The 27,518-nt window shown below is 40.7% G+C and overlaps 2 protein-coding genes across 2 annotated transcripts in view; one reads left to right on the forward strand and one right to left on the reverse strand.

Moving 5' to 3' along the window:
* samd8 (sterile alpha motif domain containing 8) overlaps nt 1-27,518 on the forward strand; it is a 243,737-nt gene that overhangs the window by 76,661 nt on the left and 139,558 nt on the right. The gene's annotated exons all lie outside the window — the stretch shown is intronic.
* On the reverse strand, nt 1,376-26,345 carry cUnh10orf90 (chromosome Un C10orf90 homolog; the record flags this gene model as incomplete). Its single annotated transcript, XM_079576778.1, has 11 exons — nt 26,200-26,345; nt 23,628-24,298; nt 21,222-21,291; nt 15,550-15,644; nt 12,369-13,452; nt 7,974-8,120; nt 6,633-6,748; nt 6,007-6,148; nt 4,942-4,990; nt 4,658-4,745; nt 1,376-1,468 (listed from the first exon to the last, which is right to left on the reverse strand). The coding sequence occupies exons 2-11, from the start codon at nt 24,165-24,167 to the stop codon at nt 1,376-1,378; spliced, it is 2,424 nt and encodes an 807-aa protein (XP_079432904.1). The 5' UTR covers nt 24,168-24,298; nt 26,200-26,345.

Genomic DNA, 27,518 nt, shown 5'->3' on the forward strand with positions numbered 1-27,518 from the left:
AGTCACTTCTCTGATTTAACCTCTTAACTCTCCTCTCCCGTTTGGCTTTACCCAAATCTCCTGGTAAGAAAGAGTCAAAATAGGAGGAAAACACAACAAAACAAGTGTCCATTTTGAATACTGAAGTAGAATTATGCAGTACTACAACCAGACTGCAACATGTAACAATATCTCTACTCATGATATAAAAGAAAGACAACTGATGGACAGTGGCATTTTTATGTACTCATAATCATTGCACAAGAAGATTATAGTAGAAACACGGCCCCAGAGGCGCACATTTATGTGAAGAAACCAGTAAGTGAAGAACACAAGAATCAGTGTTCAAGATGCTAGCATGCTACTGGTTAGCATTTAGCTTCAACAGCTCAGCTCCGACCTCTCCAAGAGAAAGCCCTGAACCACACTCCAAACCTTGGCTACAAGATGTGACAGAGGTCAGAGCTGAGCTGTTACTGTAGTATTTCCTCAGTGTTCATGGATGTGAGCCACACGTGTGTTTATCGTGTTGAAGCCATTGATAGTTGGTTGACAGTTGCTAACCGGTAGCATGCCAACATCATGAACAGCTTAAACACTGACTCAGACTGAGACTGTTGACATGGAAAAAATGTAAAAATCACAGATAAAAGTTTTCTGTTTCTTCTTTGATGTGTTAAGTTAGTCTGAGGAGTGAAGCAGATGTTTAGTAAATCTTGCTGTAGCTCGACAGACAGAGCTGCTACGTCTGTGCCACATTTTCTGGTTATATCACATAAACGTGCGCTCTTTGGGGCCGTGTTTGGGACCTTCAGTCAGTTGACTTTCATTTGCATCCTGAGAAGAGATATTGTTACATGTTGTAGTACAGCATAATACTACTTCTGTATTCAAAATGGCCTCCGGAACAATGCGTGATGTCATTGGAAACGCATGTATAACACAATAAAAAGTAACAAAAAGATGTCAAAAACGTGACGAGAATGCGACAAAAAAGCATTAATAGAAGAGACAAAAATGAGACGAAAACACTTAAAAATGTGACATAAACACTGCAATAATGCAACAAAAAAGTAACAATCAGTTTTGTGTGTAGCTTTCAAATGAGGCGTTACACTGGGCAAAAGGCTGTGAACTCCAGTCAAGAAGAAGGAGGTTGAGAAGATAATTTTTACATGACGAGCCAAGGTGGGAGCAGTGTCTTGCCCAAGGGAGTCAACAACAGTATCGGTTGGAAGGATCTATATTGCTAATCTCTGTACCACTGCCACCTCTGCTTATATCTAAACTGTACAGCCTTTAACAAATTGAGATCTGAAACCACTGTGCAAAACTTAAACGCCAGGGCATGTGTCATGATAAAATGGGATTGTGGAAAACACTGTTGTCATCCCCGTCAGCAGCAGCAGTGGCGGTGAGCGGCAGCGGCCTGGAGGAACCCCCGGCCTGAGTCCTTTGTTCCCCTCAGAACACTGGGCTCATAGACTCGCTGCACAACGGGTTCACAGTTTAAACTCCGATGAGAGCGACGGACTCTAACTTAGACATGAATTACATGAAGCAGCAGTCTTATCCCACCTCCTGACAGTGCACATTGTCGTTGTGTCCTTGGGCAAGACACTTCACCCACATTGCCCCCAGTGGCTGCGTACATTGGTGTATGAATGAGAGTATGAATGGGTGAGTGGATCCTTGCTGTAAAGCGCTTTGAGTGCCTAATGTAGGTGGAAAAGCGCTATATAAGTTGAGACCATTTACAATTTATAAATGTGAAGGAAACACGTTTGAGACTACGGAAACTCATTGCTGCCAATGTGAGTGAAACATTTTTGACTGTGCTTTCTCGTTCGAACGTAATACCATCTCGTTCGAACGAGTTGCCAATGTCGTTCGAACGAGTTGCCAATGTCGTTCGAACGAGTTGCCAAAAGCCCAACGCACACCAGAGCGCAGCGGCACATCATCTGACGCGCGTCCATTTCGGCACAGGCGGCGCGTCAGGGCACTTCAGTTCAGAGGCTTTTCCTCAGACGCGGTGCCGCGGGGTAAACACCTAGGCCTACGTTTTTGACCTGCTGCAGAGGCACAGACGGGTCTCGGCTGTGACAAACAGGGAGACCGCCGTACACTTTGTTTAAGGGGATGATAGAAGCAGCGGAGACAGAACCATCATCAGGGTTCAGGTGGAGCATGTTAAACTCACCAGCCCCCTTTTAACCTGCAAAAGAGAGCCACGTTTTCTCTCTCTCTCTCTCTCTCGCAACACGGACATACGTGTCTTATTTTATTAATGATAAATGTATGAACTACGCGTTTAAAGCACCACATGGTTTGAGGAAAAGCCTCTGAACTGAAGTGCCCTGACGCGCCGCCTGTGCCGAAATGGACGCGCGTCAGATGATGTGCCGCTGCGCTCTGGTGCGCGTTGGGCTTTTGGCAACTCGTTCGAACGACATTGGCAACTCGTTCGAACGACATTGGCAACTCGTTCGAACGACATTGGCAACTCGTTAGAACGAGATGGTATTACGTTCGAACGAGATGGTATTACGTTCGAACGAGATGGTATTACGTTCGAACGAGAAAGCGCAGTCAAAAATGTTTCACTCACATTGGCAGCAATGAGTTTCCGTATGAGACAGCTTCAATGGACACTGGAATGTGCGATCATTGGCTTATAGTGACATCTAGTGGTGTTACAAGTGAACTACACCATAGAGAATGAGGATTACGTAGTACAGATAATAAGTTAGAAATTATTTTCTTGTAAAGATCATGTAGTCATTGCTCATAATATAAGACACTAGATCATACTTGAAGTTTTGATGTACTGCTTCCAAATTTTGGGTCAGCACGGCATGGGCTCAAATTTGGCAGATTATATTTGAGTTACATGATAAAATACACTATTCAAAAAAAACAAAACAAAAAAAACTCTTCTTCACCCTCCGCGGGCGGTCTCTTTTTCCTCCTGCTCGGGTCCTCTACCAGAGGCCTGGGAGCTTGAGGGTTCTGCGCAGTATCTTTGCTGTTCCTAGGACTGCACTTTTCTGGACTGAGATGTCTGATGTATTTCCTGGGATCTGCTGGAGCCACTTCTCCAGTTTGGGAGTCACTGCCCCGAGTGCCCCAACGACCACGGGCACCACTGATGCCTTCACCCTCTAGGTTTTCTCCAGCTCTTCTCTGAGCCCCTGGTATTTCTCTTTCTCGTGTTCCTTTTTCCTGATGTTGAAGTCGCTTGATATTGCTATGTCGACCACAATGGCTTTCCTCTGCTCTTTGTCCACCACCACAATGTCCGGTTGGTTCGCCATTACCATTTTGTCCGTCTGTATCTGGAAGTCTCACAGGATCTTGGCTCGGTCATTCTCGACCACCTTTGGAGGTGTTTCCCAATTCATATAAATATATATATATATATATATATATATATATAAATTACTGAATTACTTGCATGACATGACCCTTAGTTCCACCATTTTGAATACCAAAGTAGAATTATGCAGTACTACAACATGTAACAATATCTCTACTCAGGATGAAAATGAAAGACAACTGTGTGTATATATATATATATATATATATATATATATATATATATATATATATATATATATATATATATATATATATATATATAAAATAAAATAAAACATATATATTTAAAAATATATATAAAATAAAAACAAATCTTGATGCATGCAGCAACAACAGTAAGGGAGACTGGGGCTGTTTGTCACATTGCTTTTTATAGCCACACTCGGGGACAATGTGACTTGGTATTGTTATTGATATCAAGTTTAACATCCTGATTCTCCTGCTGTAATGTTTTCATTCTTCTAAAAAAAAATAAAAAAAAAAATAAATAAAAAATGAGGAGATGATTTGTCTTTTTGGGAGGTCTGGCCAATATTTCAACTGTCTGATATGTTTGTGTTGAAAACCCAAAGGTGATTAGATTCAGAAAAATCTAACATCAAGTAAAAAGCTTTAGATCATAGTTTTGAATTTAACAGAAATTGAACTTTCAAGCCAAAGTCAGATGGGGCTGGTTGTCACATGGAGTTTAAATGGAGACAATGTTTTTGTGTCCCTTTGTTTTTAAGATTATCTAGTCACTAGCATTTGTTGAGCACATATTTTTCTGCATGGGGTGATTTCCTAGATTTTTAAACTCATTACAGAGGATTTAGTTGAAATGTAATATTCATATTAGTGAGAAAGACACTTCAGGCATTTATTGGTGAGTATTTTTTTTTTTAAAAAGCATATATTTTTTAAATGTTACACATTATTTCATGTTAGCACCAAAAACACTAGGGACAACCGACCCCACAAATAGTGACAACATGGGGCACATTGTCACAGTTGATTTTCCTGTCTTTGTCAGTTAGTAACTAGTAAATGCCATAAGATATAACGAAGGAAGCAAGACTTACTTCAAGCCAAGGGTTAAAGCTTTCATCTAATGTAAGTGTGGCTCTAGTGGAATGTTGTGTTGATGAGCGATGGACCCTACAAAAAAAAGTGTGACAACCAGCCCCGGTCTCTCCTATATTGGGATTTCGGATGTTGAATATAGACTATAACCTTGAAGCTACAAGTTAGCTATGCCTGCATTTCTTCATGGGTGTAGGCTATCCATTGTGGAAATATCTGTGTTAAAACCACAAACCTTCTTAAACAGCTCCGCCCGTTGCCTGTTGTTCAAACTAATGTCTCTCCTGGCCTCTTCTTCCTGTCTCCTCTTCACCTCTGTGGGCCTGTCGGGGCAAGCAGCAAAATCAACAAACTTTACACAACGGAGATTTCTAGGAACATTCTGCTTCACATTCATATTTCTTGAAACAGCTACTAACTCTGACTTTAAAAAGAACAGAGTCACAGAGTTTAGGTTATACTGGACACGAAAAGGCATCTACATAGCTTTTCTTAATAGTGATCTGTGAATGAACTCACTGTTTGGAGGTGACCTGCATGTCTTTTCTCATGGGTGTGGAGAGTTTATCTGGAAGATGTACGCAAAACACAATTATTAAACTTTTGTATAAACACATTATGGCATTGGAGTAAAATAAGTTGTTGTTATTAACTCTAAAAATAGAGAAATCCTCCAATTAATGCAAGAATGTAGGAATTTCATTGCCCTGTACTTGAGAGTAACAACCACTAGAGGGCAGAGTAAACTATAACATAACTTCAATTCTCTTTTTTTTTTATCCCAAGTCCTCGTCATCATCTTATGCAAAAAAAAAGGTGGTTTTACTTATTTTTTAATACTATGGACCAGGATTCTGTGTCCTTAATAAAGCTTAAATGAAGGAATGAATAGATTTGACCAAAAAAGATATGAAAAATCCCATCTTAAAATCAATTTCATCAAATGTATTCCTTGGAATGTAGGCATTCTTAAGACCGTTCTTAAGACTATAATGCCTATTAATGCATATTTTTTTCTTAAATGTACCTATGTCAATAATCTACAGGAAAAGTTTCAAAGGCATATCTATAATCAATCAAAGTTTATTTCTAGAGCACTTTACAGCAACACTTTCACACTATATTTGAAAGATAAACATAATACTTTCTACTCCACTACATTTCTAAAGCTCTAACGTAAAAAGTATAAAGTTGGCCTTGTAATGCACACTCCGGAACAGATGGTAGCGCTGTACTGTCAATACCACAGTCTCACAACAGGGAAAAAGGTTTGTCCCCGTTGTGTTGCCGTACAGGTGTTGTTGTTTTCGGTTCGTTTGATTTTTGTGTTTTGCAGATTTGTAGATAGACTTTGAATACGTACATTTTACAGCAATTATGTCAGTACTAGTAGTTATAATAAAGTGGATAATAGACTAATAAATTGAATCATAAACTAATGAGGATTAAGCACTGCGCGCACAGTACAAGTAATTCAATTAAACTGCCCAGCATACTGTATTGATTAGTGCAATAAAAGTTTGGAATCAATGCCAGATCAAAACAATGTGACATGGATTAAACGAGTATTGAACAACCACAAACCTCTTGTCCTGTGATTGCTGCAGTTTTTGGGCTGCGCTGAGCGGGTCGTGCCCCTCCTCCTCTCCTGGGCTCTATGCTCCAGCTCCTGAGTCCTGCGCTGGGACCGGCTGATGAAGTCCGGGCGAGACCTCTCCAGCGCTTCCTGCCACAGCGGGACGTCCCATCAGAATCTTACATAACTGTATGGAGCTGCTTAAAACGAGCCACCAAATGCACTCCTGCAGTGGCTTCGAGATTTATTTTTTTCATACAGATTTCGACTTTCATAGTGCAAAATGGAAAGTTTTCTGTGACTGAACTGTGTTGTTTGGATGCTAACATAAATATAGAAGTAAACTTTAAGTAATTATATTGTATAATTATAATTTTATATGTTGAAAATGTTTGCTGAAAGTCTGAGGTTGATCTCTTCAAACCAGTGGTTCCACAAACTACTGAGGAGGCCATGTACTGTATCTAAAACCAGATTTACAATGGAACATCTGACAGTAACTGTACAAACTGTAATTGTCACTGTACAAGTAGCCTTTTGATCATTTGAGGTAAACCAAAGCCTGAGTAATACTTTTTGAACTGTGGTCCGTAAACCCTCTCGCCTTTTTTATTCTTGCTCAAAAGCTACTCACCCGTAGAGACATACTCTGCGTCGACCTTTGAATGTCGTCGCTCAGAGGCACAAATGTAGCGCCGAATGTTTTGGCTGAGCTGTTACCGTCCTTCACACCGTCCTGGGCAGCAGTCTCTATGTGGCCACAACACAGTACAAATAAACTGTTTATGTTTCATACGCACACGCCTGAGCGCTTCACACCACAGTCTCAGTAAATTCACCCAGCACCCATGAGCTTATAAAGTACCAATGGAAATGATGCTATGGTATTAATTGTATTGATGCACTCATAAAACAGTTGGCTAAATTGTTGAGCAAGCCTTTTGGGAAAGAATGGGCGAGTAAAAATATCAAAATGACTTAAAACAACACCTCCTATTATTAACATCTGTGTAAGACTGTAATTTAATGGACTGAGTGAGGGTGGCTTTCCCCATAGTGTTCAGCACGGGCAAACTGATGCTCATTCATGCTAGCAGTGTTCTTGGTTTTTGGAGCCAGTTCCATTATTTAGAATGGTGCGAAATTAAGAATAGCGAATGGAAAAAAACCTGGACTCTATTGCGGGTGTTAAGACAGACATATGGAGGTAAGAATGACAAGTCTATGTTCAATAATGAATCTGGTTCAGGGATTCTTGCAGGTTCCGGTTCAGCTTCAGCACGGCCCGAGTTCCCGTATTGTTTGTGGATTTTTTATTTATTATTGACTGATATTGACACAGGGATTGCACATTTATAGCTTCTCTCAAAGTGAAGTAAGATAAGTTACTTCGACTTGGACGTCAACAACCTATGTTCCAGGCGCCGATTGCGGTTAGCCAGTGAGCTAACTTAGCTATCACTAGCCGACTAGCTAACCGAGCTGTTGATGAGATGTTATTGATCTAACATGGGGCAGCCGAAGAGAACCATTGCTTCAGAGGAGGGTGATTTAGATTAATTAAAAACTTCACTGAATGCTTTGACCAAAGAGAAGTAAGAAATGTCAATATAACAACAAAGTTTATTGGACATGGGAAGTGAAAGAGCTAAGGATACAAAATGATGAAAAGGACAAGAAAATCATGGCTCTGGAAAATCGCCTGACGGACCTGGAGCAGTACACTCGCTTGAATGACCTTATCATGACAGGTCTTGAAGTAAAGCATGTACCTATGCTGTAGCTCGGGTGGACACAGACGGAGAGCCAAGCAAAAAAAGAGGGGAAAAAGTTTCAATGGAAAGTCCATTAGAGCAAGCAACGTCTGAAGCCTCCCCCCATTTCCCAATGGCTTCAGGAAGAAGAAGTCCATTCTTAAATACAGTCTATGGTGATACAATGGTATTGAAAACACAATTATATAAAGAAACGCTACCTATTTTATCCTGGGATGAAGACGCAGAGTCTGTCTCAGTTTGACCGTTTGGCGTTTTCCTCTTACTCATTTGTCGCTGCAGCTTGATGTTTGCAATGATGGCAGCGGCGTTCAAAGCCAGCACTTCTTCTGGGCTTTGGTGAGTATCTGAAAACACAAATATAGCATGAAACAGCTCACAACTCTGAGACCGAGCCAGCACCAGTGCCCAATTATCCGCCGTAGCCTAAAACCCACACATTTTCTAGTCCATATTTCTAACAAGCCTGTCAATAATAAATCTTGGGCCAGTGCTCTATGACCTGTTCCTCTTTCTACAGTGAGGCAGACCGCATCAAAGCTTAATAAATGACGCGCCTCGGGCCTCAGTAATTAATTGATGAAACTCTTAATGAATGAGATTAAAGAATAATGAATAATTTCACACATAGAAACCACTGTATGAAGAAATCAAATATGGGGTGTACGGATAAAAGGTCTCCGCTTACTTTTTGAATGCTAATTACAGTCAAGATCAAGACCATCTGACTCTGAAGCTGTTCTGAAAATACACAATTTACACTATAACTATCGACTAATTGCTGTAATTATTCTAAAAAAATTTCACATATGTGGAGACTACAAAGTAAATTGGCAGCATAGTGGTTGAACAAGACGGTTGTGTTTCCCAGATCGTGTGGGGTCTATTAGTATGGGGTCTGCACAGTCTCTCTGTGTCTGAATGAGCTTCCTTTGGGTGTTCCAATTTCACCCATCAACCAAAACTTGCTAGATACATCTGAACAAACCTAGCTAAATGGCATAGCAAGTTTCCCCATTCCCCATGAGAACCAAAAATGTATGTGTAAGGCTTTTTGAAGTCAATAAAAACTGTTTTAAAGCAGAACTAAGTAACTCATGCCCCTAGAGGCCATAAGCGCCACTGTAGGTGTCGTGGCATTTTTTATACTCATTAATTGTCCGTGAGAGTAAATACTACGCTGACAGAAAAGACAAAGGGAGAGAGAGGGATATTGTACATCCCATTACACAAAGGAGACATTTGTTTTTCACTCGAACTTGGTGGTAAATACTGTTTAAGTGGTGCTAGCCCGCAGATAGCTTTGCCCATTAGCCTGTTAGCTTCTTCTTTGTGATTTTATTAGTGTGTATTAGTGACTCCAACCCAGTGGCAGGGAAGTTGCATTGTGATTTTCTGGACAGGCACCAGGGGGAGATGAAAGACCCCCCAATCATCCCATTAAGACTTGTATTACCCCCAGAAGAACTACGGAAAGGATTTATTAAGGTAAACATGTTACTTAGTACTGCTTTAAAGTAAATAATCTTTTGCATGGTCGTGCAGGACGACACTGAGCAACAACTTTTTTGCTAGTAATACAGATCACAATAACTATTAAAATCTCACACAAAGTATTGTATTTTCTTTGTAGAGTTTAGTGCCCCGCATTAAGATTTGTCATCAACCAGTCCCTCAGTACGACCTGTGGCAGCGGGGACCCACGATGCAGCAGTGTTTTTTGGGTTGATAGAGGAAACCAGAGATCTCATAGGAAATCCACTGAGGCAAGGGGAAAACATGACAACTGCACACAGAGAAGCCGACTCAGCTCGGCAATTTAACCAGGGACTTTCTTGTCTGTCTGCTGTGAGGCAAGAACACCAATCGTTGCAGCACCACCAGTTGTTCTACCCCTTGAGCCAAACTGAAACTTCTTTTAGTTTAATAAAATTGTGCTATAAAATAGTTCTTTATTAGGATCAGTTCGTGTAATTAGTTCCTTTGCATCCATTTCTTTTTCAGTTTGAATCCAAACACTTCAATTACTTAATCAATTTACTTGTACAGCAGTTATCATACATAAAATGCAGCTCTAAGTGCTTCACACAACAATTTGAAACAGACAACCAACCCTCCCACTGTCTTACATTGTAAAATCATCACAAAGCTTGTGAGGTAATGCTGAAAAATTTAAATATCTGCCAAACCAATATAGCAATCATTAAAAGTAAATGAGTAAGACCTGTCACTCCTCGATATTCCTTCACGGTGCTTCCCGATTTTCCCAGCTAATTTAACCAGGAACCCCACTCATCTCTGCATGTTCATTCGACCCTCCCTATATGTTCAAACTCTCTCTACGGGCTCGAACGTAGAGGAAAGGGTGTCAGTCTGCCCGGTGACCTACGAAGACAGAGCCCACCCGTTGTCTCATGTCACCCTTTGTCAATGTCGCTAATGAATATTTCAAATCTATTCTGTTGTGGCGCGGTCCTTGCTTAAGGTTAAAAATATTCAAGGTTCGGACTCGCAAAAAACTGAATGAAGCCTCACTATGAGTTTTACTTCGGTCTCTTGGGACAGATTAAAAAAAAAAAATGACAGAGGACCTTAAGGGGCTAATGAAAACAAGTCAGATAAATAACCATTAAGAGCTTTCCAAACCAGGGGCTTTAAAATCTGAAGTCCCTTAAGTGCTTCGCTTGTGTTGACACTTTCTGCATTTGACAAATTACATACGGATGACACCAGCAAACAGGGTCAGAAGAACTAGCCCCAACCCACTGTAGGTCATTCAAAACATGCTACAAAGGGGGAAAATAGGTTTCAGAGATCACTACAACAACACTCTCCACTCTCCTGACAATCCCCTGTATGTAATATCACTACCATGACCTGTTAGGCCTTTGTGGAAGATATGGACAAGCTCATGTTGTGGAGATGCGATTTGAAGTCCCCCGAAACATACTTCGTGACATTAGCACACAAAAAATACTGTCTGGAAATAGTCTTTCTCCTCTGCTTGTGTCATCCGCTTCTTCCCTGAATATATTATACATGCAGTAAGTCAAGTGGGAGATGAACAAGGAAATGCCTCCGTGCCAATGGGTTGCAAGGAAATAGGATTTTGGTGTCAATTCGCTCGATGCAATCTTGTGATGTCTTCCACAGCACATCAAAGCAGAGACAATATCAGGCATAAGGGAACAGAGGAATGCTAAGTTCGCAAAGGGAAAGAAGCAACAGCAAAATATGAAAGTGTATATTTAGACAGTCTCTCAAAACCGCAGCTTTCTGTTCAATAACAGGAGCCTAAACTTTAGTGGAAATTCGACAAAGCAATCTTTAGACACTGACATAAATGGACTCTCAGTTTCGTGTATTTTCTTGAGCAAATGTAAAAAGTAATTGTCTGTTTCTTTGAGTTGGAGATGTTTTCCTCTCACCTCGTAGCCTTGTCAGTCCCGAAGTTCCCTGAAATGGATGTTTTGTACAATAGACATACTGTAGATCTGGATAACTTGCTAAACGGTGTTTCCATGGATGTATTACGGAGAATAGGATATGGGTACAGCCCTCTATGATTTAATGTTGATTTGATCAAATTAATGGGAAATGAAAGCTCGTGATCGGCTGACTCCCAAAAAGGTCAGATTTGAATGCAATTAAATTATTATTTATTTTATTCTAACAACGTTTCTCCCTTCAAAATCTTTCAGTCGCATAAAAAAGCCCATTGAGCACAGGCTATTGAAATCAATGGGCAGCTTTTTGTGGTTGCACCATTTAGATTTCCATCCATCCATCTTCTTTTCCGTTGCCGGGTCGTGGGGGCAGTTGTTGGAGCTGCTCAAATCACATTGCACCAGCCCCCTATGGCTCCTCCTGCAGGTCCATGGAAGGACAGCCTCATGGTTATAACCGAGTCCTGTTGATCTCTCATTAGGGGCTTCTGAACCGCTCTTTATCTGACCCGTCACCTAGGACCCGTCACCTAGGACCCCCCCCCACGTTAAGGTAGCGGGTCCTTGAGGAGACCCTTTAGATTTATATTTTATACAAGATTTATGGTTGTCACACTCATTTAACCATGTGAGATGACTAGATTACGACACATTTCATTGATTCCGTGGTTAACAAAACGGCTACTGCAACAACAGTTAGCTAATTCGATGCTCATGTTATGAATGTTTGTATGAACGTTTCTCCACTCTAGATAAAACTCAAAACATGCTTGGCTGTGACCAAACGTAATGTTCACTTGACTGATTGCGGTGGTTTTGTTACATTTTTATTACTAGTAGAACCGCCATTGCTGTCTTCATTTCGTATCTGAACTTGGAGCAGTCTGGACATCTCCGAGTTTACAAGTTCTAAATACCAGTTCGAGCAGTGTTCAAGCAAGACATTTTTCCAAATGGGAATTTGGAAATTGACCAGTTGCCTGGAGCGCACCATTTAGTTTGTTGACAAAAATATAACTCAGACTGAATGAATGAAAGTATGAGTGGCCTATCAAAATCACAAACAATCAATCTAGTTTTAGTCAGCAAAAACGTCTTTACTTTGACAAAAATTATGATGATTATGATGTGAGGCTTACAATGACTTACCAGGAGTCCTGATGAGCGTCAGAGGCGGTGCCGTCTCTTCACTGTTATTCACCGGTGTTTCCACTCCATTCACTCTTTTCATATTCAAACCCCGATCAGAATTCATGACACCATTGCTCTCTGTCGAACCAAGACTGAATTTCCTGGTTACAGACTGCGCCTGTCTCTCTTCAATCGCCTCTGAATTGCTAAAAACGTTCCCGTAGCAGCTTGACGGTCTTTGCGGCCTGTTTGACCTTTCAATCCTCTCTGATCGAGACGGCGGGGCTTCGATCGCAGGTGGAGTGGTCACCATCAGGTTCAACGTAGATCTGTGCATTGGCTTTGAATCTATGGGTGGAGGCGTATTTTGCATGGCCTGATTTCCTTGCGACCAGATGCTATTTTCTTTGTACAATCCTTCACTATAACTATGCCTGTACTCGTTTTTCTTTTGCTGGGGGCTTGCATTGCCGTGTGTGAAGCTCTCCCTGTGTTCTGTGACTTTTATTATTGTAGCTTTTCGCCGATGGACCACGGTATCCAAAGCGTGGCTCGCAAGCTTATTTTGATCGGCGTTTTGAACCCCATTTCGGATCGGCCCGGTCGTGGTCGTAGTTTGCTGGGTTACTTTCACTATGGTAGCTTTCCTTTGCACCATGACTTTATGGGAGTTTGAGTCCATAGATTCGTGAGAGAGAGGAAGGCTGGCTGATCGGCAGACTTTCTTGGATGAGATCGTGATTGAGGAAAATCCAGCTTTGTTCTCTGGGATTAAAGTTTTCGTCGCTGAAGTCGTCTCGATGTGTGATGCCTTGATGGGCTGCACGCTGGAAGTCCTACGCAGCGGGGCTTTGTATGCTAGAATATCTTTGGATTGGTTGGGTAAAGTTCTGCTGTGAAGTGAATCGGGCTTGTCTTGCTGTACAGTGGGGGGTCGTGTGAAGGCTTTGGGGTCTGCACGGTCTAGGTTGGTCCCTGTGGGAGTCTTGTTAGTCGAACTCGATCCCGGGAGGGCTAAAACCTTGTTGAATCGCCAGCCACGCTTCAGGGCCTGCCAGCTGACAGTTGCGTCACTAGCAGCAGGGACACGCTTCTCTGGAACCTATGGGGAATTGGAAAGAGGAGTTTTACCAATGAGTTTAAATTATGCATACAACAGTAAAGACATATCGCAGTAGGTAGGCATGTGTTTCACTGTGAACGAGAATCACTGTGAGGCACATGGACATTAGCACAAGATATTTGAGAATACTTCAAAGCAGAACTAAGTAACTCATGCCCCTAGAGGCCATAAGCGCCACTGCAGGTATCGTAGCATATTGCAGTTTTTTACTCATTAATTGTCCGTGAGAGTAAATGCTGCGCTGATAGAAATGACAAAGGGAGAGAGGGATATTGTACATCCGATTACACAATGGAGATATTTTTTTCACTCAAACTTGGCTGTAGATACTGTTTCAGTGATGTAAGCCTGCAGTTAGCGTCTTGTTTGTGATTCCATTAGTGTTATTGGTGGCTCCAACCGGGAGGCAGCAAAGTTGCAATTGTGGTTTTCTGGCCAGAGACACCCAGGGGAGATGAAAGAGCCCCCCAATCATCCCATTAACACTTGTCTTACCCCCAGAGGGACTATGTAAATGATTTATTAAGGTAAACAAGTTACAGGACACGCTGGTGGGACTATGTCTCCGAACTGGCCTGGTGTCGCCTCGGGGTCCCCCCAGAACAGACGGAGGAGAAATGCGTGGATCGGGAAGTTTGGGCATCTCTGCTGAGACTGCTGCCCCCGCGACCTGGCCCCGGATAAACCGGAAGAAAAAGAATGGATGGATGGATGGATGGATGGATGGATGGATGGAAGTTACTTAGTACTCCTTTGAAGGGACTGGATGGAGTTTAAAAATGTTAAAATTATACATTTTCCTCCCCCTACATGTTCCAGCAATGTCACTTGCACTCAACCTGGCTATTGTACATGTTTTTAATGGTAGGGAAAACCGGAGGAAACCTATTCAGACACAGGGAGAACATGCAAACTCCATACATACAGGCTGCAGGACTTGACCTTAAGATGCTATAGTGGCCTCACTATACATCCACACTGCTTTAAGACATGTGATCCAATCTTTGTTATCGTCCAATCAAGCTACTACTCCTGTACTACTACTACAATTACTACTGCGATTATCACGGTCAAAAAGAGTCAAAAGAATTCCAAATGGAAAATGCTCCTTGTGTTATAATAACCATACTGTTCCTAGTAAAACAATAAAAACAGTACAATATATCAATCTTCTTCTTGAACGTCGACTGTAACAAGTGAATTTCTCCTTTGTGAGATCAATAAAGGTTTATCTTATCTTATCTTATCTTATCTTATCTTATCTTATCAATCTTGTAATACAAAACAGTGAAATGCAAAACACACCATCCCATATTGTCTGTCTTTCTGCCTGAATGACGTTTTTCTCCCTCCACAGCAGGTCATCTGAACATTTCTTTTTCCTCTAAGGGCTAGATCTGTGTTTGTTTTTTTGGTCAGATGACACTCCTCATGCATGACGCCGCCACTGCCCGGGCCGGTATAACACTGAAGGCAGCACACAGCGTGACTTATCCATCTCTGAATAACAATGTGCGCCTGTATCTGGGAAACTATGACCCGCAGGAGAGAGAGAGACAGAGAGAGGGGAGTGGGATATTTCAGATTATGCTCCACGCGGCACGGGGATATACAATGATAGGCCCCACTTTGCTGAAGCTAAGAGGCGTGAAATGCTCGGAAACAGATTCAAAGCAAAGCGTGAGTTCATTAAGTGTTTGAATGAGTCCCATGACACGAAATGGCTTGGAGATGTTTGGGGTTTTAATGTTGAAAGATCGAAAAGTAACAGCAACTGATAGAGATTTGTTTTTTGCACAAGGGAGCTCTTGTCATTGAATATTTATGATTCCAGGACATCAAGACATGCATTAGTTTTACAGTCTATCTTAAATGTCAATAATACAACACAAAACACTGTCTCATTGGCTTTTAGATCAATGACTTATACAGCTTCTCTATCACACTTTTTGTGTAATAATATCCTGATTGGATTATCAACAGCAACCATATGTTCTCCCCTAACTAAACAAACACTCATATAATGTTTAAAAGTCATCGTCATAATCACAGGTCATGTATAACAGTTGTATTTACCTGTTTGTCACTGGGAGAGCGTTGGTTCAGAGCTTGCCACGCCGTCCTCACGCCTTCTGCGCACGGTTTGGACTGGCTCCTCTGCACCTCCTCATCTGTGTGTCAATGAAAAACAGTTTAAACACACACGTCTTCCCCAGTTAGGCAAGCACTGACTTTCCTCCATCCTCTCTAATGTTGACAGTGCAAACAATGTTAGGACAAAGCAAAAAGACAGCCCGCAGCTACGTACTGTATGTACTAACGCTTATTCTGGACAAGGAAAGGCTTTTTTTTTAATTATTGACAAGCGCATTTTGATACAATTTAGAGGTACACTGGAAAAATTAGCATCTTAAATGAGATAAATTGCTTGAATCAAAGAACATTTTTGTTGAATTTCAGTTGGTTTGAACTAATAAGATAAAAATGCCATTTGGAACAAGCAGAAATCCCACTTGCAATCAGACAAATTAGCTTTTACATCTTAAAAAAATTCTTAATTTTTCACTTGAAATGATACAAAATAATCTGAATTAAGGAGAAAATTGCTTGTTCCATTGGTAAAAAGAGGTTTATCTCATCTAAGACTAGACCAAATCTCATATTCAAGTTAATATGTTATTTCTTCCTTAAAGCAGAACTTTGTAACTCATGCCCCTAGAGGCCAAAAGCGCCACTGTAGGTGTTGTAGCACGCTGCGTTTTTTTACTCATTAATTGTCCATGAGAGTAAATACTACACTGACAGAACAGACAAAGGGAGAGAGGGATATTGTACATCCAATTACACAATGGAGATATTTTTTTTCACTCAAACTTGTTTAGCTTCGTTAGCTTCTTCTTCGTGATTCCATTAGTGTGTATTGGGGCCTCAGACAATTGTGTGTTTTTGGCCAGAGACACCAGGGGAGATGAAAGACGCCTATTATCGCAAGAGGGACTACGGAAAGGATTTATTAAGGTAAACAAGTTACTTATTTAAAGCAGTACTAACTTGTTTACCTTAATACATACTTTTCATAGTCCTTCTGGGCGTAATACAAGTGTTAATGGGATGATTGGAGGGCCTTTCATCTCTCCCTGGTGTCTCTGTCCAGAAAACCACAATTGCAACTTGCCTGCCACCAGACTGGAGCAACAAAAACACACTAACTAAATCACGAAGAAGAAGCTAACAGGCTAACGGGCAGCTAACTTCGAGCTAACGCAACTTAAACAGTATTTACAGCCAAGTTTGAGTGAAAAAAATTATTTCCATTGTGTAATTGGATGTACAATATCCCTCTCTCCCTTTGTCTTTTCTGTCAGCGTAGTATTTACTTTCACGGACAATTAAGTAAAAAACTTGCTACAATACCTGCAGTTGCACTTATGGCCTCTAGGAGCAAGACTTAAATTTTAGACATTTTAGACTTTCACAGGCTCTATATTAAGCACTCAAATTGCTTCTATAGTAAGCCTATTTGTTCATTCTGCCGAGTCGGACGTCTCAGTATCAAACACAAGAGAGACAAAAATGCAGGAAATATGAGCATTTGATCATGTGAGGAAAAACCCACTCACAGAATAAACCGACTGATATGAAACTGCTCCATTCTGTCACGACTTCCAATTGATTTTGTTCAAATTTGAGCCACTTTAAAGTCTGACCTTGCTTCCCAATTGACATTAAAACCACAAACCCTTAAGCAAAGGACTCATTCATTCAAATCCCCGCCCGCCTCATTTCTCCTTTGTCCGCTTAAGTGTTATCTAAATAATGTGGACGGACTCAGAATTGGCTCGGCCTGTCCAAATACACACAGAGCCACTGCGCACCAGAACCAATTCTATTTCCATTCGCTCATTAACATTGGGACACTTTGAGTTTGTTAAATGTGACTTTTATGGAGAGAGAGAGAGAGAGATGGGGGGTGGTCCAGTCTGATTAAAGTGATTGTAGCCAAAGCCGGTCACGATCCGCCACAGAGACTGAAAGGAATAATTTGCTCTTGCGAAACGGAGTAAAGCGTGGGTAAAGACATTTATTATGCCGGACAGATGGAGTTGTTGAAAGATTTGTCCTTGTCAGTTTCAAACCGTTCTCTCAAGTAACTCTGAGGACTTGATTGGATCATAGATGTGGTCTATTGTTGCCAGATTGGAAGGTTCCCCCCGATTGGGCGACTGTTCGTCTTTTCTACAATGAAATGCCTGGGCACAAAACATCAAGGTCTAACCCTGTAGAGCTGCTTTATGTGATAACACCACATTTTGTAATAACAGTTCAAAATGCACCGGTAATCAAATTTGAACCTAATTGTGCAATAAAACCACGTTATGTAATAATGTGCCACAATTTTTGAGCACTATAATGCCGTAAAACATATGGAAAACAGAATTAAAGTGCGTATGACTGTGACACATTATACACAATTTTTGATACACATAGTTATATTTCAGATTTTGTTAAAAGTTATATCATAGTTTCACTTCCTTATTGGATGCTGACAGGAAGTGACATAGATAGAGGCAAACGTGTACTAGCAGACAGGCAAATATGTGAGAAAATAACATAAAAAACTCCTAAAAACAAGCATCAATATTTCTGAAACTCAGTGGAGAGTTACTTAACCTACTTATTTCTCAGACTCGCGCCGTTAGCATTTATGTACCGATTTTGGTAAATATTACTTTTATAGCAGTAGGTACATTATTTTTGGCTAATGGGTCTGATAAATAAGTATGTTCAGTAACTCTCCGTTGAGTTTCAGAAATATTGATTGTGTTACTAAAGATAATTTTTTGTAGTTTCTCGCACAAGTAGAGCTGTGAGGTCACCACTTAACAAACGTATTTTACACAGTTGCCGTGAAAACCATGCTACCTCAATGATAAATGAGTCAAACTGCTATGGAACTTTACCTATGTACCTACCTATCTATGTCACTTCCTGTCAGTAGCTTAAACATTCAAATAATAAAAAACGTCCAACATTTCTTCATTTAAATTGCTGCTTCCCTGAAATAAAATGAAAATTATTATTTTCAAAAGATGTGATCCATCCAATACTGTTGGAGAAATGCGGCATAAGATTAAAACATTTGTTATTCATTCAACATTTGTTATTCATTCATTCCTTCATTCAATCAATCAATCAATCTTTATTGACACAAGTGAGAACATTATCCATATTTATGTTTAAAAGAAAAATATTAAAATACTGCAGATAATTGCAGCAACACAACAAGGTACCAGCAATTCTCTAGCTGCCACTCACATAAAGACACGAGCGCCAACGAATCTCATTGAGCTGATCTCAGGACACACCAGAGTCCGTATACTGTTACTGTTATAAACGTATTTATCACTATTTAGGAAATCCAAAAAAGTGTCTTAAAGGGGCTAGATGCAAGTTAGTCATTTTGTGCTCACTACTGCCACCTCAGGCCATATTTGTAACTGCACCTTCTATATTAAGCTTGTGCATGTCGGCACTTTGCACCCGAAGTGACACCTTTTTGAGTGACAGGGCAGAATTCTAGAGGCAGTTGTGGTGAACAGGTCTGAGCTCATTCTACACATTAGGACATGGCTGGAACATGTAGGGCAGGGGTGTCCAAATGCGGCCCTCAGACCAATTTATGGTGGCCCTTGGCCTCTTGCTGTATCGGTACACATCACCAGAGATGGACCTTTTTATTTGAAATGTAATAATTCTATACAATTCTAACCTAAAAACTAACATTTCGTTGTGAGACAGAGCTGGCATGAAGGTTTTAAGCTTAAATAGAGGTGGGGCACAACTTAAACCTCTGCTAGTCGAAGGTTTTGCGGCACTAACTACTGATCTACGGCCCTTCACCCTGTGTACACTTCAATATGCGGCCCCCCATGAAAAAAGTTTGGACACCCCTGATGTAGGGGGAGGGAAATACTTAGTTTTAACCTTTTAAAACTCTGTATAGTCCCTTTAAAGTTTGTGTTTTTGAGGAGAGACGGATCAGTAATTATTAAAAGTGAAGCACTGCAGAGATAGATGTCTCTCTTGTCGTTTTGACCTGTTTTTCTCATAATGTTGTGCAACATGAAGCTGAAGTTTAATGACTGCGATGTATTCCTTTGATTGTATTCTAGATACTCTCAAATGTAACTGTACCTGAATACGGTTACTCCAAATAAACATTCTAAATACATGTGTTCTTTTACTACCAAACACTGCCTATGATTGTTTCTGTCAACCCCACAGCAGCTAGAGAGTGCATAAAATAATCAAGCGTCTGGAAATGTACTTTAGACTATTACCTTATTGTTCCATTAAGTGGTTTAAAACACAGCCGTTGCAAACTGTCATATGAGCTAAAGCACTCATGGTAAAGTGGTGCAACAGTGCCTTCAATTTATTTAAACGGTCTTCAAATGCAATACTAAAACAAATGTGTTGAAGGTATGCATCACTATTATGCAAAGTTAGTCTCCATCTCTCTCACCGACAGGCTCAGACAGTTTCCAGGTTAATCTATGAATGAACAAGGACAAGGCTTAAGATCAAACCTCAGATCAAACTGGAGCGGAGCGAGTGTGGCATGTTCACAGATTCAAAGATTAGCTTCACTCCTGCTCCAATCAGCCCCATCTCCACTTATCCCAAAGTCTGAGCCCCTGTTTGTCTCCGCCAAGCCAAAAAGTGCCTGATACAATCTAAATATTTAGTTTGTGTGTATGCGCTCAAGCGGAGACACTGCAGGCAAAACCTACAAGCTCCCGAGTACAAATGCCTATTTCATTTTTTGGCCAAAGTGAGATATAAGTTTCATAATCAGACGGCTATTTACAACCAAAAGACATCTTAAGTTATTTCTATGAGGATTCAAGAGTGTCTATTCCGCCCAAAACCTCAAAAATAATAATAATAATAATTCAATGTTGCTCCATAGATTTACAGAAAACTTCAAAGGCATTTTTCAACTTTTGTTTTTGACATTGTGGCAACGTTTTATTCTTATATGACGGTAATACAGGAACATTTTCAAACTGATCTCATCTATTGGCTCTAGCCAATTTGGTTCTCTTGGCAAAACACCACATAGAAAGAAAAAACATAAAGCCTTTTCTGAAATTTCTTGACCCAATATGGAAAAGCCTATTTAGGTCGGTCGGTCGGTCGGTCGGTCGGTCGGTCGGTCGGTCTGTCGGTCTGTCGGTCTGACGGTCTGTCGGTCTGTTGGTCTGTCGGTCTGTCTGTCTGTCTGTCAGTCTTATAATTATTTTATTTATTATTTGTTATTTATTTTGCATTATTTATTTATTCTTTATGTTTTTTTATTTATTTTATTTTATTTTTTATTTATCATTATTATTGTATTTATTTACTATTTTATGTATTTATTATTATTTTTTAATTTGTATTATTATTATTATTTTATTTTTATTATTATTATTATTATTATTTTTTTATTTTATTTTTTTATATATAATTATTATTATTATGGACTTGTCTGAAACCTGGAAATCATCAGATCTAACATTATTACGTAATTAAAAAGATAATTATTTGCAAGCTGTCATTGCTGTGGTTGTATCAGACTCTTTTTAACTCTTCACTTTCTATCTGCAATCAATACTTTCGGGAGTAGACTTCACTATGCCAGCGCTCAAGGCAAGATTTGTACATGAAATCGAAAACTAAAAGATGGTACAAGGGATTCCTACCATTGCAGCTCTTTGCAGATGACGCCGCGTTCTTCAATAGTGTTGGAGTTATGGGCTGCTTCAGTTTTACCTGGAAAAAAAAGCAGACTGAACTTTTACAACGTCTACCACTGACAAAGAATACAGTGTTGCTTACTGGGGCCTGAGAAGAAGTACCCCACATTACATATACAGTACCTTAAAATACATTTATCTTAGCAGGAATACCAATATGTTTTTGCGATACTTTGAAAAATGGTCTTCCTATTATTGACGTGCAACACAAGTCTCTCTCTTTCCAACTTTAAATCCCCACTTTACATTCCAACAAAGTCAGATCAATGCGCATTTTGCAAAAAACGCCATCCCATCTCCGGTACCGCTCCAAAACATATTGATCTCTGAAGCTGCGTTGTCAATTCGGACCCGCTAATACTCCCCTTTGAATTCTGCTGTTTGCACATTGACTTGCATCCTCCGTGGACACAGAAAAGGTTTAATCGAGACCGCGGCGGTTCTGAGTGAGTGGTTGTAAATGGTCTGAGAGGGAGAGGGAGAATCTTGCACAGTAAGCCGTTCTCGTGCTGAGTAACTGAGCGCTGACTACAAATGGGTCTCCCTGGTGCTGTGTGGGTGTGCGGCGCAGGCCTGTACCATGCGCCATCGCCCTCTCTTCACATCAGATAGTAGCTCTGGGCGTCTCTGCTCATTCTTGAAGCTAAAGTAAGATCCTATTCCAGTTTTTAGTATTGCAATGGAGCTATAAGAGGAGTGAGATAACATTATGGTTGGCCTGAAAAAAATAAAAACATCAGTAAAAACATCAGTAAATAGCAGTAGTAGCTTTTATACAGTCCATTGATGTTTTTGTAAATGGGCCTTCAAGTCAATATATACCACAGAAAGGCTTAGATTAAAAAGGTGCTCCTTCTTTTAACCCGTGAAGTATTTTTACATACCAAAAATTGCATGGGACTATGTTTAAAAGCACTATGCCTGATTTCTAGTAGTGGAGCGAAATGTGTCTGCCTGCCTTAATGGGACTATATGGAGTTTAAAAATGTTAAAACTAAGTATTTTCATCCTCCTACATGTTCCAGCCATGTCCTAAGGTGTCGAATAAGCTCAACTGCTGTCACTCAAAAAGTTGTTATTTCGGGTCCGAAGTGCCGTCATGCACAAGCTTAATATAGAAGCTGCAGTTACATATATGACCTGAGGTGGCAGTATTGAGTATAAAATGGCCAACTTGCATCTAGTCTCTTCAAGTGTATTTAAAAAAAAAAACCCACACACTTTGAATTTACTGGCTTCCTCTTTCATTGATTGTTAAATATAAAAATCAAAAAAATCAGGTGTAGGTCCATCCATCCATTTTCTTCCGCTTTATCCGGGCCAGACTTCCCGATCCACAAACACCTCCTCCAGCTTTTCTGGGGGGGACCTCGAGGGGATACCAGGCCAGGTCGGAGACATAGTCCCATCAGGGTGTCCTGGGTCTTCCACCTGGGAAGACCCGAGGGAGACGGCCAGGAGGCATCCGGAACAGATGCCCGAGCCACCTCAGCTGGCTCCTTTCGACGTGAAGGAGCAGCGACTCTACTCCGAGCTCCTCCCCGGTAACTGAGCTCCTCACCCGATCTCGAAGGATGCGCCCAGCCACCCTGCGAAGGAAACTCATTTCGGCCGCTTGTATCCACGATCTTGTCCTTTCGGTCATTACCCAGATCTAATGACCATATGTGAGGGTGGGAATGTAGACTGATGCCGACGCCGCATCAAACCGTCTGTCGATCTCTCAGGTGTAGGTATAACTGTGCACACTTAAGGTCAACCCCTGGAGAGAAAGTGTACTCTGTGTACTTTACAAAAATCACCCAAAAGTTTTCAGATTGTGTTGATTACGTTCAGAGCCAAGAGAAAATGCAGACATGAGCGCTCCTTGGAAAGAATTGGAGAGCTACTTGTGCGACTGGTTACGAATCATGACAAGCAGAATTCCGCTCATTGGGAAATGCTGATCGCCCTCGAAGCGGAGGCCATTTTACAGTGAAAATATGAATTGCGAGAGTTTACAAAAAAGGAGAAAATGGGGAGCGCATCATGGATCTTTTGGGTGTGAATAAAAAGCAAAATAGATCTGTCAGAAGCTCAGAGGCGATAATTTCTTCTGCTTCAATTGAAATAAGAGATGCGGTTGACCTGATGGATAAAAGCAGACAAAAAAGAAAGAAAGAAGAAAACCCCTGAGGCACTCCAATGATACAGAGTTAAAAAGCCTTTATTGTAGCATGGCCTTCTCCACTAAAAAGGTTGTCTGCTTTAATTCCTCAGGCAGACCACGCCACAACCTTTATTTGACTGCGAGTTTATATGTGACGTTAAGGCTGATAAAACTGTATTTGTATGACAAAATATACGCATTACCTGTCCTGTAGTATCTGTACTTCGTCCCTGGTCGCCCACCATGGTCACCTTCCTCCTGATGGGCAGCCACCCGATTTTCACCGGCGTCAGAAAGCTCACCCTGGTCTGCTCTTTCTTCGGCACTTGGCTCATTCGTGCCCTCTCCCAGCTGTCCTTTCTCTCCTGGGGTAACGGTGCCCCGGTTTGTAGGGACTCCTGACTCCCCAAAGAGCTACCACAGAGGCTCGTCCCACCAGAGGACGATCCCCTGCTGGATGAGACGCCGCCCTTTGTCCTCCAAATGGGATAGGGCACTTCCTGATCCACCGAAAGCTCTCCAAGAGGTCCGACTTCTTTATTGGAAACAGTCCGTTGTATCCTCTGCAGGTGCTTGAGCCACCCGTCGAGCTGGCCCCCTTCGATGGCACTCTGGGGGCGAGGTCTGCCAACGGGACAGGAGGCCGAGGTGCCCTGTGTAAGGCTGTCCCAGTAGGACTCGTCCCCAGATCGCCTCCAGGTTTTGGGTTTGGTCGGAGGGGCAGGTGGTCTACGGAGAGACATTATAGCCCCGTGGTGATCAGGTAACGGGTGGAGTCAGGTTACGGGGGCAGGGAGAGGGCCTTTACATTGAGGTATTAATGAGACTGTCTCAGATTAACGGGGATCTCACTCCCGGCCAGTCGTCAAGGCAACTGAAAAAAAAAAAGTATAAATATATTAAATGTCATTAAACGAAAAGGAGAAAAGTTACTAATACTGCTACAACATCAACTAACAAACTACTGCTACTATTTCCAACTACTACAACTACTACTACTACTACTACTTCCAACTACTACTACTACTACTATTACTATCACAACTAACTACTACTACTTCTTCCAACAACAACTACTAGTACTACCAACTACTACTAACTACTACTACTACTACTACTACTACTACTACTACTACTGACAACAACTACTAGTACTACTACTAACTCCTACGACTACTACTCCTAACTAACTAGCTAACTAACTAGTCAACTAATTAACCAACTAACTAACCAACAAACCAACTACTAGTACTACTACTGCTGCTAATACGACTACTACCACTAACTAACTACTGGAAACTACTACCACTTATATTAACTAACGAACTACTACTAACTACGTCGAACTAACTACTGGGCACTACTACTTCTACTACTAACTAACTACTACTACTACTAACAACAACTACTAGTACTACTGGCAACTACTACTACTACCTGTAACTACTACTTCTACTACTACTATCTGCTACTACAATTACTACAACTACTACTTATAGTACTACTAACTAACTACTACTACTACTACCACTAGCTACTAAAATTATGAAATAACTACTACTAATACCAACTACTACTAACTACCACAAACACCTAGTACTACTACCACCACTACTAACTAACTACTACTGCAACAACAACTACTTTCTACAACTAACACCAACTATTACAACTACAACTAACTACTTCTACCATCACCACCACTAAATACTACTATTACTAAATAATTACTACTAACTACCACTATTACTACCAACTACTACAACTTCAACTAACTAACTACTACAACTACTACACTACTACCAACTACTACTACTTACTAATACTACTTCTACAAACTGCTACTTCTACTACTAGCTACTACAGACAACTAACTAACTATTACTAATAAATGCTGACATGAAGTGCTTGTACCTTTAAATACAGGTAATGAAAGTAAAATGGCCGACACAGGAGCAAAGAAAGTCCACGGAATGATTTGAACATGACTTGACAACTTTGGAAACGTGGAAAAAATTAAATATATATTTCTATGAAGAACTGACTGAGCTGTTGTTTCCAAACAAGGTCAAACACCACAGAATGAATGTGCCTGTGGTGTTAAATGACTTTATTATTGTTGATGTTTCTGATCAGAACTAATTTACCACAACTTTTTATTCACTTACAGCTCATCTACTTGGAGGTCAAGGCAACAAATAAATGCATGAATAAATGTGCAAAATCAAGGCAAAACGTCGGGGAAAATATGTTTGACTTTGACCTGCTCTAAGATAAGCAGAAGTAGAAGAAAAACAGTTGAGTAAAAAGAATAAAATAAAAATATAAATCATTCTATGCAAGTTTCTCTTTGCATAGCAGTGTTTTTTTTTTTATTACCAGGTCTCTTTCAGTGCCATGAAAATATAAAGTTCAATCAAATTCATGCAGCTTTAGTTTAAGCGCTTAAAGCTGCAGATCAGGACACAAGCACGAGTTTGAAAGCTAAGAACCTCCTGAATTCAGTCAGTGAGCTTGAAGCTGCACAAGCACTGACCAGCTTCAGGCCAGGTGCTGGGATTGTGGAGGAAGGGGAGAGTTCATTTCAAACACTGGTTTCATCTGTAGAGTACAGCAATCCAGAACAATTCTGGAAAAAATAAAAACGAGGATCTGCTTTTGCAAATGAACTCACTGTAAATGATAATTAGTATTTACAATAAAAGGAATAACAATGACGCATGAGAATATTTTTTTATATATATATTTAAAGTTACAATAAAAACGTGGACTTACAGAATCCGCTCACGGCTTTCCCCAGTGCTTCCCCCTCTTGTCAACATCCACTTTGTCCGGACTGCTGGTACCGTCTCCACTCAGCCATGGAGCAGTGAGAGGTGCTTTGTCCTGACAGAGGAGTTACTCAGATGCACAAGCCCAGAGAAGAGGAGACAGAGAGGGGAAGGGTGAGAGGAGGGCCCGGGGCAAAAGCCGAACAAACACTTTCTAGTGCACTGCCTTTATGCTATTTTTGTGCCACCATTTAACTCTGTAATGACCAATTAAAGACAAGACAGAGTTTAAAAGGGGGGTTGTTATAACTGAGGAAAGACTAGGCAGGTCTAAATGAGGTCTAAGGCGGGGGAAAAGAACAAAATCTGGTCTAAATTAGGCAATACCAGTGAAGAACAAAAATAGTTTAAAGTGATAGTCTGTAAGTTTGCAAAGTGAGGAAAGATGGAGTGAAATGTGAAAGTTAACAATCAAATTCCTCCCCACTTTAACCAGAAAGCCCTTCTTTGTTTGTAAAATGAGGAGAGCAGGAACCAAATTTTCAAAAGTAAACTATCAAGCTCCTCCCCCACCTCTCCTGACCTGACTGGCTGGTTCACAGGAAGAGCTCGTCTCATTGGTCAACGTGGGAGGATACAAAATTTGTTGCTGCTGAGATTAGGGAAGGAGGGACTTTACAAATAATAACATATATATATATATTATTACTTACTTAAAGGTACGATACAGAGTTTAAAAATGTTAAAATTAAGTATTTTCCTCCCCCTACGTGTTCCAGCCATGTCCTAATGTGTAGAATGAGCCCAGACCTGTTCACCACAACTGTCTCTAAAATCCTGCACTGTCACTAAAAACGATGTTACTTCGGGTCCGAATTGCCGTTATGCACGAGCTTCATATAGAAGCTGCAGTTACACACATGACCTGAGGTGGCAGTAGTGAGTATAAAATGGCTAACTTGCGTCTAGCCCCTTTAACATCAAAAAGCAAGACCTGGTAATCAATTTTGCATATTTTATGAAATGTGTAATACATTTAGACTTCCACACTATCACTTTAAAGTGATAGTAAAAGTAACACGTAAATCAATCAACATCGTTCTACTAACTATAGAAGGCTCTCTACAGGGAATGTTGCATTTTCATGTACGGTATCAAAAAGAGAGTAAAGTATAAAAGTGTGTCAAGTAATTTTTTCATTCAAATAAGTTCAAGCTTTGGTGCTATTTTAAAATAACATAGAAATCAAACAGACATGAATCAGTCTCCCGCTGCAACATTCACGCATAGAGCCTTAAAAGCGGATTCTAGTTTGTGGTGCAG

Source organism: Gobius niger (genome assembly GCF_951799975.1).
Source record: "Gobius niger genome assembly, chromosome: 19".
NCBI classification, from domain to species: Eukaryota; Metazoa; Chordata; class Actinopteri; order Gobiiformes; family Gobiidae; genus Gobius; species Gobius niger.